The sequence below is a fragment of the Vigna radiata genome, chromosome 11 (genome assembly GCF_000741045.1).
Source record: "Vigna radiata var. radiata cultivar VC1973A chromosome 11, Vradiata_ver6, whole genome shotgun sequence".
In the NCBI taxonomy this organism is placed as follows: Eukaryota; Viridiplantae; Streptophyta; class Magnoliopsida; order Fabales; family Fabaceae; genus Vigna; species Vigna radiata.
In genome coordinates, this window is record NC_028361.1 from 19,450,386 (window position 1) to 19,466,227 (window position 15,842).

General features: G+C 33.1%; 1 protein-coding gene across 1 annotated transcript; it reads right to left on the bottom strand.

The window, feature by feature from the left end:
* Positions 1 to 5,823: 5,823 nt before the first annotated feature.
* On the bottom strand, positions 5,824 to 12,897 carry LOC106776876 (cellulose synthase-like protein D1). The gene is made up of 7 exons (XM_014664339.1): positions 12,888 to 12,897; positions 12,268 to 12,787; positions 11,181 to 11,610; positions 8,440 to 8,823; positions 7,472 to 7,847; positions 6,857 to 7,253; positions 5,824 to 6,760 (listed from the first exon to the last, which is right to left on the bottom strand). The coding sequence occupies exons 1-7, from the start codon at positions 12,895 to 12,897 to the stop codon at positions 5,824 to 5,826; spliced, it is 3,054 nt and encodes a 1,017-aa protein (XP_014519825.1).
* Between the last annotated feature and the right edge of the window lie 2,945 nt (positions 12,898 to 15,842).

The following is a 15,842-nucleotide window of genomic DNA, read 5'->3' on the forward strand; positions in this document are numbered from 1 at the left end:
TCCCTGCCTCTTTTAGAGGGGGCTCCCCAGTGTGTGGTGGGTACTGACTTGGTCAAAAATTAAGTTTTGAATTTGAGATTAATGGTTGTTTTTGAGGACCAACAANTNGTTATGAGTTTGTTAGGGTATTTCATCCAAGTGCATGTGTGAGGAAGATGAACTTTGTGACTTATGTGCCCGTGTAATCGATTACAGAGTGACTGTAATCGCTTACCAGTGCCTTTGTACCAAAAGTCCAACGCTGCTCCCTACCTCTAGTAGAGAGGGCTCCCCAGTGTGTGGTGGTACTGACTTGGTTAGAATTTAAGTTATGATTTTGAGATTTCTGGTTGTTTCTTGAGGACCAACAACTGGTTANGGGTTTGTGTGGTTTTTTATCCAAGTGCATGTGTGATGAAGATGGACTTTGTGACTTATGTGCCCGTGTAATCGATTACATATTGGCTGTAATCGCTTACCAGTGTCTCTGTACCAAAAGTCCAACGCTGCTCCCTACCTCTGGTATAGGGGACTCCCCAGTGTGTGGTGGGTACTGACTTGGTTAGAATTTAAGTTATGATTTTGAGATTATTGGTTGTTTTTAGAGGACCAACAACTGGTTAGGGGTTTGTGTGATATTTTATCCAAGTGCATATGTGAGGAAGAGGGACTTTGTGACTTATGTGCTTGTGTAATCGATTACAGACAGTCTGTAATCGCTTACTTGTGCCTCTGTACCAAAAGTCCAACGCTGCTCCCTGCCTCTAGTAGAGGGGGCTCCCCAGAGAAAATGGAAAACCTAAAATGGAGAGAGATAAAGAATTCCAAGGACAAAGTCTGATTAAAACGCTTGAGGGTGTTTTCGGAATACCACAAAACACCTTTTCATATCAGTTTTTTAGTTGAAAAAAAAAATTAAAAATGACAAATAGAATCATGACGCGTTGGCAAATCGTTGGCAAAAATTCGTTGTCAACGTATCCCTACCCTAAGTTTAAATGCTACTGTTGGTTTTAAGGTAGAGCAAATGGATGTGAAAACTACTTTTACTTCGTAGTGCTTTGTAGGAAGAGAGATTCATATGATGCAATCAGATTTCCTTGCTCAAGGTAAGAAAGACTATATGTAGGTTGAGAAAGAGCATACATTTTGAAGTAAACTTCAAGATAAGATTTTAAGAAGGTTCACTCTATTATATGTCATGTTATTATATGTTGATGACATGTTTATTGTTGGAAAAGATATTTTCTGAATTGATACTATAAAAAAGTAGTTGAATGAATCATTTGCCATGAATAATGTGAAAAGTGATAAATGAATTCGTGATACAAGAATTTGAGGTAGGAAGGAGAATATACTTTGTTTATCACAAAAACAAGTTAGTAAGTATTTTTTTTGTGTTACTCACCTTTATTTAATTTGTAAAAGTCCATAAAATGAAGCTAAAAAAAATAAGCATGCAATAGGTTCCTTATGCATCTATAATAGGTAGTTTGATCTATGTAATGGTGTGCACAAGATCAAATATAGCACACATTATTGTTAGAATTAGTATATTTTTGTTAAACTTTACTAGAGAACATTACAATGTTATATAATGGATTTTGTAGTGTCTTTATGGTATCAATAATATTAAACTCTCTTTTGATGGTGATAAAGGTAATTTGGTGAGATGCTTAAATTCATATATGGTTGGAGACATTAAAAAAATCCACTTCATGTTAATTTTGCAAGGAGAGTTATGACATAAAAGCCAGTACAAATGTGTGTAGCTTTCTCTAGTGGAGAGTAGAGCTGTCAAAATAGGTAATTCGACTCGATCCGGCCTGATCCATCACGGGTTGGTTACTTAGTGAGCCAACCCAACTCGGCTCACTTATAGGCGAGCTGAAAAAATTCGAATCCAGTTTGATCCACCACAGATTGGTATGTTAAACGGGTTGGCTCACTGACTCATTTAATTATAAGTTTTTTTTAAAATAAAAAAAAATCATTTTTTTTAATTCAAATCTAAATACACACCACACTAAAATCATGTTAAACTCCAAAGACAATTCAAAATAAATAAAAAAGTATCATACAATCCAAGCATAATCCAAAAACATGTACAAAAGGCGAACAAATAAGTTTTTAATATTGACAATTTTTGTATGACTTGTTCGTTTATAATATTAGAATCTTGAATATATAATATTTTTCTCTCTTGAAACATATTTATCATCATCTATAATATAATCAAAAAAATGTTAATTAATAATATTGAAACATAAAATAATAAATAATTAAATTAAATTAGGTGGATTGACGAGCTAACCTGGCTCCCCACGAGTTTAACCAGTGAGTTAGGTTCTAAGTGAACTAGATTGATCTACATAAAAAAATTATATTTTTTTCAAACCGAATCCAGATTAAATTCGTGATGAGTGGGATTGGTATGAAATTACAAAGCATTTTGAAAATAGTAGTGAAGAAACATAATTCATTCTCATTACTAAATCATTAAAGATTTATTATAGGTGAAACAAATTATTGTGAATACTTTGGTCTTTCTTAAAAAAGATATCTATTATTAGTCAGATTGTTATTATCTTCTCATATTTTTATTATTTTGTATTTCTCTTATAATTTTATAAGTTTAGAGAGTGTATTAACTTTATTATTTTAATCTATTCAACATTAATATTATATTTTACCTACTATAATGTTTTGACCAAGTGTTATTTATTTATATAATGTCTTCTATTTTTATTTTTTAAAAGTTAAATCTGTTTTATGATTACATGATCTCTATATGGAAAAACAAGTTATTTGATGAAGTTGATGTTTTAAATAGACTAAATAATTTGACCTAGTCTTATATTAGACTAAATGAATATTACCTTGATCTGATTTTAAAAAGTAAAAAATAATTGTAAATCTGAAAAGTTGAAAAATACTTTATTTATTTAAATCTAAGTCATATTAATGAAATTAGTTTTAAATTTTAGTTACAATAATTTAATACATAAATTTTATGTATTAAAATAATATTATTTTTAACATTTTAAAATTACCCTTATCACTTTTAAAAACACATTTGTTAATAAATTTTAGGACAAAATTCAAACCTTATCCATTCTATCTTGATTTTTTAATATTTTCTTTCTATTATATCTTCAAAATATATTAATTTTAATATGTTAAAAAACTTTATAATAAATTTTAAAACATTAAAATCAATATACACATATTTTGAAATTATGATTAAAAATAACAATAAAAATCTAATAGAGAAAGTGTAAATCTAGTTAGTTAAATTCCAAATTAGATAAACCCGGAAAAAATAACCTATTTTTATTTAAGTAAATAGAAACACTTTTATTTTTTACTCTAAATCCAATTTACAAGTTATTCAAGATATTTCAAGCATTCCTATTTTTCTCAACTCTAATTATCTCTTTCCCAAAACAAATCAAGTATTTAAAACTCATTCAACGTGTTCTTCCACCTCAAATCAAATATGTTCTTAATTTTATCAATTGTTGAAAACTCACATCAATTAAAGATAAAATTTTTATAATATATAAGTAAAATACAAATTTTATTTTACAAACCGATTTTGAGGAATTAAGTTAGACTTAAACTCACTTTTGTATATATTCTTCGTGCATCTTACTTGTTAACTTTGTTCGTGCATTTTACTTGCTAACTTTGTTCCTACATTTTACTTGCTAACTTTTGTTCAGCCCTATATAGAAATTAAATTAGAATAAATTCAAGTGTTTCAGCATAAACTCTTTCTTCCTCTATTTCTCACCCATTCCCAACAATGGAAATTGTTATTTTTATTTATAATAATTAAGATTATGACTATATATTAATAAAAACACACTCAAAATTTGCTATTGGTTTGTTCCAGGGTTGTCCAGCCTTAAAAAAATGATTCTTTTAAATTAAAAAGTAAATTAAGAGATGAAACTTCAAATTAATGTAATTCATGTAAACTCTCTTATTAATATATACATATAGAGAGAATATGTATAGACATAGATATAAATATATGCATACCTCTTGTTTTTGTGACTTTGGACCAGAAGATGAAAATTGCAGAGGCTTCTTCTATGCAACCTGTGTTCTCAAGTAATGAGAAAGAAAGAAGAAAACCAAAAATCAAAGCCTTTCCTTTATCTCAAATTTATTATAAATTAATTTGTATTGAATATATTGGAAAGATCGAATTTATAAATCAATAAAACAAAACCCTTGACTTATAAGGTCCTGCCGGCGCCAAGACAACATGACAAATGCTTATGGAAACAATTTTGCATATTTAAAATATCAAAAAGTAAAAAATCTATTATGATGAATTAAATATATATATATATGTATATAATCAGCTATGTTTAATTAGAAGAAAACTCGGTTATGTCTATTAAGAAGAAAAATCTGGCATGTTTTAGTAAAAATAAAGCAAAATTCTCCACAAATCAAATTAATTAATTAATAAAAAAATTCATATACTCTTTTTAATTTTCTGTGTATAGATTAAATTTAACTATGAAGACATTTACTCGTTTTTTTTTTCTTTTTCTTTTCTCTTCTATGGCTTAATATCACCCTTTAAAGAAACATTCAAAATTGATGGAATCTTTTCTGCACAGCTAACTAACATGGAGAAAAATATTAGAGTAGCTCTTTTGATAACCTTGATCCAGTTGTAACCCTAATGAAACATTACAGAGAGCATAAATAATTTAAAAAATTATGATATTTTAACAATATTTTTTAACAATTTTTTTATAACAGGATACGTATCATCGTTTTATTAGTCTATTTAAATTTACTTTTAAAAAATAATTAAGATAGACTAATTACAAATTATCACGTTTGTAAAAAAATTATGAAAAAAAATTATTAAAATAATTTTTTCCTAATTTAAAATAGGTGATAGGAAAGGGACATGAAAATGTGAAAATAATGTGTATTTCTTTGTTTGTAGTGAGTGAGTAACAGGTCATTTTCTTGTTGAGTTGAGGTTTCAAAGGCTTTGCTTCCCTTATATTTGGACATATCATTTCTTCTGTCCTCCTAAGGATCATTTGTCTGCACAATTATCAGTTTGCCAAATGCTGATTTTTTTTATAAAGAAAATTCAAAATTATTTTAATACCGAAATACAACACATGATTAAACATAAATAAGATATTGTGCCTTTTAAATTAAGTCTTTAAATTATGTGTATATAATAAATTTATGATTTTCTTTTGTTTTTATTTTAAATGAAACTTTGTTTTGTATCTTAAAAAATTAAGTAAAATTTAATAACTCATTAATATTTATATACTATGTAGAAGTCAAGCACTTATCAAATTAGTACTTTCTTATGCATGCTTATTTTAAGATTGATGAGTCTTAATTACACTTTGCTTCCATATTATTGCTGTGTAGTCTTGAAAAAGTACTGGTGTATATAAATAAGATTTAAAATATTTGAACAGGACATAAGCAACTGCAAAAGAACTTCAATTTCTATTATACATTTTCCACCTACATGGTAATGTCTCCTTGTGCACTTCTACATGTAAAAGTAGAAGTGAAAGGTGTCATCTATTCTTTATTTCTGTATATACTTTCTCATAATGAAAATTTACAGATTTATAAATAAACATAAAAATATCTGTACAGACCATGAGCAATTTCAGAAGAACTTGGATAATATTGTACATTTCTAATCACTTTGATAGGAGGAGTTAACAATGTTCCCTTTGCATTTTTATCAACAAGAATTGAAGATAAAGGCTCCAGAATCCTTTATTTCTGTGACGATGTTCCTTGAAAAGTGTTTCCAAATGGTATGTATGATCTCTATGTCTGGATAGTGTCACTTGGAGGGTCAACTGTGATCCAAAGGAGTGCAATGGTAATGGAGAGAATTCCTGCCCAGACATAAATAATTGTGGGCACCCTTCCTCTCTTTCCCATCAACCCTTTAGCAAAAGGGTACATATGAGAGAGTACCCAGAAGCTGAAGAACATGCTTCCCAAGAGCTTATTCCACTGTGGAATCACACTGAACACAGTCCTTAAGAACCCCATCACCAAAGCAATTATGTTAATGATGATAATTGTTAGTGGCATGATGAAGAGACTTGTCCATTTCACAATGTAAAGATCCGCATATTCATCGTCATCTTCATCACCTGCTGACTTAGAGGTTAAGGTAAAGGAAATCTCTATGCCAGCCACAACCTTTAGCAAACCTTGTATGACAGCAACAAGGTGAGCACTGGTGCCACCAATCACCCAAAACTGCTCATTTCGCCACCATTCCTCAAGGGCAATGCCTGACCATTTCACTTCAAGGAGGGATATCAGAGTGAGGCAAATGGTGATGAGCAACAAATAGGTTAAGAAAGCCACATTCAAGCCTTCCACTATGAACTGCCCAGAGAAAAGGGAGAGTGCAGGAATGAAGCAATACACCACCAAAAACAATGAGGTGAATGGGTAGATGCCAACATTCAGGTACGAAATTCTCTGCAAGAACTTGAGGCGCCTGCTAGCGAAAAAAGCATTGTTTCTTGAGAAGAAAATCTCCACAGAACCTGTGGCCCATCTCAGCACTTGATGCAGACGATCTGTTAAGTTTATTGGTGCAGTTCCACGAAAAGCATCTCTCTTTGTAATGCAATAAATTGATCTCCAACCACGGTTGTGCATCCTGTAACCAGTCACCACATCCTCAGTTACTGACCCGTAAATCCAACCTACCCTGTCCCCCCATTCAGTCTTGTCCTCATACCTGCATTTTGCATCATATCATCAAAGGAAAAAGAGAATAAGTTAATTTTGACTAATACACAAACATGTCTGTGATGGTAACAGTGAAGCAAATTACCAGCATGAGATGACAGCAATGGCCTCAGCAACGGTGGGGGCATCCAAAGGTGGACGTGGTGTGAGAAGTGCCCCAGGTGGTCTTCCATTCTTCACAGATTTGTGATCAGCAAGTGGCCTTCCGTTGTATTCAGCCACAGTTATGGAATCTGTGAACATTGTTGAGCTTCCAAATTTTTCTGGATAACCCATTTCTGAATCAGATGTTAGGGGTTGCGTGTCATCTTCAACTTTTGCATGTGGTGCTCTAAGGTTAACCTTTGTTTTCACTCTTCCAAACACACCAGTGTGCTCAATGAATCTCGGTGGTTCAAATCCATACAATGCATACCTCCTGAACATGCAACCTGTTCCTACATACATTGGACCTTGGAGACCATCCAGTGCTCTCATATTTCCTGATGAATTACACATTGTTAAATACAAATACATCCTAATAAAGGAAAGGAAATCATGGCAAGTGACAAATCATTATGATCTTGTAAGAACTATAACTTATTCAAATTTTAAAAGAACTATATTAGAGAATTTCTTTATGGAAAAGTCTATCTAAACTTAATGGTTTGCTTCAAATGAATAATGGATAGCAAGATATATGTGACAGGGTTGTTTTTACCATCAAAGAAGACTGTGTTGTGATTTGCATATCGATCAGAAGGATCAATCCCTTCAAACCTTTGCGGAAACTGTATGTAACATACGCGATCACCACCACGGTCCATCATGAAGCACATTCCCTCCTTCACAGCAAGGGAATTGTAGAAGTAGTGGTCACAATCCAAGTTGAGAATGAATGGTCCATTAGACAATATGGCTGAGGCTCGAACCATAGCATTCATTGCTCCTGCTTTCTTGTTATGATCATACCCTGGTCTCTTCTCTCTTGAGACATATGCAAACATTGGAATCCTGATGTCTACACCTGTGAAATCTAACTTTGTCTCATCTTCAATGCCCATTACAGGATCATGATCTGGGACCTTACTCATTATCTGTATATAATAAACATGCACATTCAGTATTAATTCTCTATGACCAACTCCATCTAATCAAGTTAATCTGAATACAAAGTACATAGAAGAAAGAAGGTTTAACTACGTTTTACTTATAGTCTTTCTCAAATTTTGTTTTTGTTTCTATGATTACAAATTTAGTGCTGAATCTATGTAGTTTCTTAATTTCTACTAGAGAATTGGCCCTACTATCATGTTTACATGTGCTTTGGCTTTGGTTGCTGAATCTGGACCATGAAAGAAACTATAGAAACTTGAAATCAAACCTCTTAAAGTGTATAAATCAATCCTGAAGTTAAAAAAAAAATATTTGAACTATGATTTCTTCGGTCCATCTATTTGACAGATTTTCTTTCAATTCTTTTGAAAAATACTGTTAACTATTTTGGCATGGGTAAGGTAAATAATAACAAGCCAATGATATCATGCCATCATATAGCTAATTTCATACTTGTTAAAATTTATCAGAATCAAAACTAACAAGTGCAAACTTAATATGATTAAAATCAAATTTCACCCAATTTCAATTGAATTCAAACACTGAAGCAGAAAAAAAGTAAGGACTACATACCTGCAAGATTCCAGCATGGTCACCCTTAGAGTGATCAGGTGTAGGGCTATACCAAGTACCTGGCCATTGAGTGCCATCAGCCATCCATGTAGCTTGAGGGACATCACTGGTGTAATCTGATGGTAGAGTTCCTCCATTTTTCTCCTTAGCTATCTGCTTTGCTTTTTTTTCCTCTTTAGAGTTGTGTGTTTTACTTCTTTGACGTATTACCTCAGGAAGTCCATTGATTCTGACCTTAAATTCATCATACTCTCTCTTGATCCATCTACGGTCTTTCACAAAATCGTGTCGTTTCTTGTTCTTGGTGGGGTCTTTCTTCAAATTGAAGTAAGCATCGGGATTCCTAGGTTCAATGTTGTGTTTTCTACAAAAGGGTACCCAAACCTGTGTATATGCATATCAAGAACATAGTTCATGTTATCTCATAATTAACCTAAATTGAATAAAAACTTGTTTGGTCATGTTTGATATAACATCCTTAATTCAAAATTTTATGACATATTGTTGCTATCCAATCCAATAGACATATTAAAGAGTATAATTTAACAAGGTTGTTTAAACTTTTTCATTATGGAACATCCCAAACATACACCTATTTGGGTCATACTCACATATTCTAACTAAATCTCGATAGTTTGGTGTATGACGATTATTATTTATCAATATGTTATTATTTACTCCAATGTTATCATACTCTTTAGGTAAGTATTATTTCCATAGGAACATAGGTTCACGGTTCATGTTGATTTTATAAATACAACTAATATTCTTCAAGGAATACCAACTTGATAAACATTGATACACTCAAAATTTACAATGATCCTAACTCTTTTACTGACTTGAGCGTTAGAGAATCTTTTGTAAGTGGATCTTCCTCTCCCATCTTAATAGCTAGGAGGTCTTTTCGAGATGACGAGAGCTCTAAAACCCATTGTTAGGATCTTGTCACCTGTCTACAAGTCCACACTCAAGATTCTGGTAAATCATTTGGCGTCCACCTTAGGCCCTGATAAAACATTTCCTGGCCTCACCTCCCTATTGTCACCACTTGAAGATCTGCACAACTCTCTCACAGAAGTGAACTAGGTTGCCACCTTTCAACAACAAGTGCAGATGCTCATACAACATAATAATGAAAAATGCAGGCAACATGACATTTAAGCTTGAGGCCCTATGCACCCACCAACAAACAAACTCACAGGAGCATCAACTAAGGCTGACTAGCCCCAAGAACGAGAGGTCATCTCTGAAGCCTCTCCTTGACCCCCGGGAACATGACCTCTAGAATTCCTGGACAAGAGACAGTCGGAGTTGCTACCCTCAACGCCGAGCTCAAGGAGATCGAAGCAGGTCGGCTATCATGGAGCAGAAGGAACCCAATGACCACGATCGAAGACACTGAAGCAGGTCACCCGAAGTAGAACAGAAGAAAGCCGCAGACGCTCTGTCCAACCCGAACAGTAGCTCGGCATGCACAAATATCGCAACCTAGATGTGAAATCAATGGAGTCTCAAGATTCCACAAGGCAATCAAGCAGGCAGATAGGTCAACATGAACGTCGAGCTACCTGAAAACACGCTAGAGATTCCTCAAAACCACCCTTAGGATCTTGTTACGTGTCCGGAAGTTCACGCTCAAGATCCCGACAAGATCACGTACTATTATAGTTACAAAAGAATTACAACTAAAGGACATCTCTATATATATTTGTCTGATTTCCTTTTCTTTTTTTATTTTATAAAAACTCTAGCCAAACTAGGGTGGCTTTAGTTTATGAGATTTGTTAGAAATCTCACATCGACTAGAAATAATGTCAATTTAGAATATATATAAGTGGTTATAAACCTCACCTTACAAGTCGTATTTGTTGGGTTAAGTTAGGTTTAAAGTTTAGACATCAAAGTCATGCATTAAGGCTTATTTTAGTGAGATTTCTTATTTGTTGGACATATTATTCTATCCGTTATCGAATCATCCATTAATGTCTATCCCATACTCGAGATGTATATACCTCGATCTCAGGAATGTATTGGAATATAAGTCATCTTATTCTTTGTCGGGAAGGTACACCCACACATGAAACCTAATATCAAATAGATCAATTCATCACCTAAATTATCTTTATTTTTTATCCCAAATCTTCTCGTTCTAAATTTTAAATCTTTGAAATACCAACTTCGACCTTGCAAAGCTGCAAAAATACTATATTATAAAGTAGAAAAGTTTACATCCATCCTTAATTAAAAATTTGTTTACTTGAGTGGATTTGAGGGAAAGTAATTGAAATGATTTGAGAGGATTTAAAGATATTTTTTGTTGTTGTTTATTTGAATAGATTTGGAGGTAAGTGAGAGTAGATTTGGAACTAAAATTTGTCAAAATTAGTGTAAGATTTAATTTATATGACAGATTAAAAAAATTTACTTCAAAACTCATTCTCACTTACCTCCAAATTTATTCAAATAAACAACAAAAAAAATTATCACCAAATTCTCTCAAATCCTCTCAATTAACATCCTTCAAATCCACTCAAGTGAACAAGACCTAAATGATGGAAGTTTATTTCAAGTTAGCATCATTTCGTACTTTAGACATTTCCTGACATGAGAGGAATCAAAGCTTCTTGGATGTTGAAGTTTTGAAAATGAAAATACATTTTACTAAAAATGGTTAGAAAAGAAAAATTGTTTTGAAAAAAAAGGAGTAAATAAACCGTGCAGAAACCAAAATGTAAACTGACCTCAGCAAATTTGACAGCTTCAGCCATGGCTTCAAATGTGAGTATGGCTCCACCATCATCTGAAATGTAGCATGATATTTTTTCAATTGGATAGTTTACACCAAGAATGGAAAGAATGGTGTTGGCTGTGACAAGAGGTGGTTCCTTTTCAGCATCAGCAGTGGACACAAAAACATCAACCCCTGGTAAGTCTGAGCGACCAGTTGGGTTGGAAGCAGTTGGTTGATCAAACTTGTCATGCAATGCACCAAGGTCTACACTTCTGTTTATTGGGTTCATTTTGGGTAAGATATCAAGAAGCCAAGAGAAAGCAAACCAAAGCTCACACACAATTGATATTCCCCACAACCACATAGCTTCATGGTTAGGGTTCGAAACTCGCCAAGTTAAGAACATAACTAGGATTACTATACGGATAACCACCAACAACCTGTTCACATAACAAAAAACAATTCATATTGCAGAAACTAAAGTGCAGCAATTGCTGATACCGTGTCATTTACAAAACTAGTTTGAAGTAGTAGACTTAATTAATATCACATACAGTTAGAAAAAGGTGATTTAAATTGGAATAGAATGTCAGAAAATGGAAATTATCAAAAGTCTCCATCCCACAAGTTCCTATAAGATTATAATTATAAAAAAGGTTAAATTATTAGTATATGATTCTTTCAATTCCCTCTATTTTAATGTTTTTTATTCCATGCACGAGAAAATTATAGGTCTTAATGTCCAGACCTGCATAGCAGTTCAGTTTTGATCCTTGCTGATAACACCAAGTAACAATTTTTACCAACAAACTAAACTTATATATAGTTCCTCTGTCATGTAAATGAATGTAAGGACTCTAAAAGGTTCCAATGTTTCTTACAAATTAAGGTCTAAGAGTTAAAAATGAGACACCTATAAGAATCAAATAAATAGCATATAAAATCTTCTGGAAAAACAAAAGAAACATCATGCATGTCTCGAATATCGTAACAGCACAACATGCTCCTGTGGTAACCTAAAGAATGAGAAACATGTGAAGACACAATCTGCTGGTATGATGAAAAATGGTATATATATATATATGATTGATGTATACCTGTAAGGGCTAAGTATAGCCCCAGGGATTCTAATCTTCCGAGTTAGTGGTTTCCAAGGCTTGTCCATGAAATCTGCCATGCTCACTCCTTCTTCAAAAGTGTTCTGATCTTCCTGCCAAAATGCATTCCCTATGCCATAAGTCCCTTTGGTCTCAAACAACCATCGGTTGTGATCAAAATCTTGAGTTTGGCTCCTCAACAGCATGGACTTGCTATTCCCTGAATTCAACCCATGCCTTTCCTGCTGAGATTCTGCAGCAAACCTTGAGGTCCCAGTTGCAGCACCATCTACCTTGGAATCAGAGGCTCCAGGTTGGTTATCTGGGGTGGGAGGCATCATCACAGTGTAATTGATGTAGTCATTTGAGCCTGAATTATCACCAGACATGTCATTGTCATCATCTCTTGAAAGGCTCATAGTCCTCCCACTTGAAGTACGTTTTGTAAATTTCACTCCTTGCTGTTGCTTTGCACCCGCAGAGGATGATTTGTTTGAAGAATTTGATGAACCTTTCATCTCTGCCAATGTTTTTCTCTCACATTTAAGTGTTTGATCTCCGCCAATGCACTTGTCTTCTTTTCTTTTGTTATAATTGTACGTGGAGAATTATGGGAACACCAGTTTCCATGTATGCCTGCATGCAACCGTGAAAGAGGTTAATCAGATTGGCTGAGAAATGCAAAAGCATGAAGGAACATTGTTCTTGGAGGAGAGAAATCTCATGGCTCCATAATGGCTTCTGTGAGATTTTTGCATGCCATATGAAATTCTAGCTTTTGGGATGCATGTCATAGCCCCTTAATTTGTGCTCAACCTCTATCACTATCTCCATTTTCTCTTTCCTCTACTGGTTAGGTTGTTTAGCACAAACACAAATTTTCTCAAATTTTGCATCACAAAAATTTTAACAGTCTCTTGAAAAGGAAAACATGTGTCATATACACAAAACTACATAGTTACTTCTACCAACCTACAACATTTTCATCGTTTAAATTACGAATTGTTATACATTTGTGTGCAATGGTTTTTAAAAGATACATGTAAACAAACAAAATTAAACTTATCCAAATTTTTTATCATGAGATATATAAAAGAATATTGCTATCTGTTCTTTATTTAACCGATAATGGTGGAATGATATATAGAATGTATAAATTCAAACAAAAATATAGTAAATAAATATTAAGAGTTAAATATGTTTTTGGTCCCTTAACTTTTAATGAAAATTGAAATTAATCTCTCTTAAAAACTTTGGCTTAATTTAGTCTCCTAACTTTAAAAATGTATGAATTTAGTTCTTTTAACTAAATTTTGTTAGATTTATTTGATGTTTCAAGTACGTTTCATTATAGCATTTGGATTGTTTACACTGGTTAATTGAGAAACTCGTTTGAAACATCAAATAAAGTTAACAAAATTTGGGTAGAAGGACTAAATTCATGCATTTTTAAAGTTGGGAGACTAAATTAGGCCAAAAATTTTGAAGAGGGACAAATTCCAATTTTCAAATAAAAATTAAGAGATAAAAAACATACTTAACCCTAAATATTAATAAACATTTAAAGTTGTTTAGTATGTTTTTATTAATTTATCTTTATGCTCAAAATAAATTGAATGCATAATCTACATTTAATTGAAGAAAATAAAAAACAATGTTATTAATGTGGCGTAAAAAAAGTTTGATGCACTGTTGCTTTAAAATAAGCGATTAAATTAAGGTTATTTATTTAAATAGTTTGACACGTTATTTATTTATTTTTATTAAATAAAAAAGGATTATTAGCACTAGTCTAAAATGTAAGCATTGCTAAATATATATTTTAGAAATTAAACTGAGAAAATAATGTAAATCTAGTTATACCATGCATTATCATACACCTACATTTGATGTTCATAAATAAAAAAGTTAAAACTTTTATATGAACTTATATGTCACTTTGACATGTAAAGAGTTACAACCTTGGTATGAAGAGGTAAGTAGTTATGTTTTTGCAACGTCATGCGTTAGTTAATCATTTGTATGTCCTTTAGGTTAGAAGTGAGTTTTAGGCCTAACTCAACCCCACAAAACCGGCTTGTAAGGTGAAGTTTGCACCTCACTTATATATTATAAATTGGCTTTATCTCTATCCAATGTGGGACTTCCAACACACCCCCCTCACGCCGATGTATATACATATCGAGCGTGAGACTAGATATTAATGGGTGGTCCGATAACGGCCCAATAGCGGGTGGAACAATCTGCCCAACAAATATCGCTAAGATAGGCTCTAACCATAGCTCTGATACCATGTTAGAATGGGTTCTAGGCCTAACTCAACCCCACAAAATCGGCTTGTAAGGTGAGGTCTGCACTCCACTTATATATTATAAATTGGCCTTATCTCTATCCGATGTGGGACTTCCAACACACCCCTTTCACGTCGAGGTATAGACATCTCGTGCGTGATAGTAGAAATTGGGTGGTCCAATACTGGCCCGACAACGGGTGGAATAGAAAGAGAAATGCTCACTTATAACTCGCTAGGATCTGCCAAAGCTTCCTGTACATTACTAGGAATAGAAATTGAAGATAATTGAGATACAAATTATGCATATGATTGAGATAACCTGTGAGATGACACATATTTACTAATGGGATATTTAACTTAGGCTTAGAGGTCTGGTTCATATTTAGCTAGAGGTTGACCATGGTTAGAACGAGGTGGAAGATTATATTGAACAGTAGTAGACTCAGTGTTTGGTGTGTTGGTGGTTTCAGGCAGACAAGAATCAATTTCATTTAAATTAGTATTATCAGAGATAGGATCAGAAGGTACCTCTGAAGAGTCAAGTTAAACCTGTGAAGAAGATTGAGCCAATTGGTTATGATCAGAAGACATTGTATTATCCAAAAAAGAAGTGTCCATATTTAGGATTGGCTCACTTGCTGCAGAATGATCCTCACACGATAATATATATAATCAAACATACTAACATCATGATTATGCACTTCACTTTCATTGCCTCCCTGAAGTGCAGAATCAACATAAAAAAATTCATGCTCATTAAATGTCACATCCATAGAAATATANAATTTCTTNNATGGTGGATGGTAAGCACGATAACCTTTTTGAGTTGTTCCATACCCAACAAAAACACATTTGATCGCTCGTTCTTCGAGCTTTGTACGTTGATGTGGGTATAAGTGAACATATATAACACATCCAAAAATATGAGGTGGTAAATAAACTATGGGAGGAAGGATACAATGATCAGACAACACATCAAAAGGCCTTTGATAGTTAAGCACACTTGAAGGGGTTCGATTAATTAAATAAACGGCAAAGCTCACAGCCTCACCCCATAAATGAGATGGGACATTACCATCTATCAAAAGTGATCTAGTCACCTCTAATATATGTCTATTTTTCCTCTCAGCCAATCCATTTTGTTGTGGTGAATAAGGACATGTAGTTTGATGCAAGATGCCTTTAGAGTTCATGAACTCTATTAATTCAGTCTTAAAATATTCCCCTCCATTGTCTGATCGAATAACCTTAATAAATGTGTTAAATTGTGTAACAATCATAT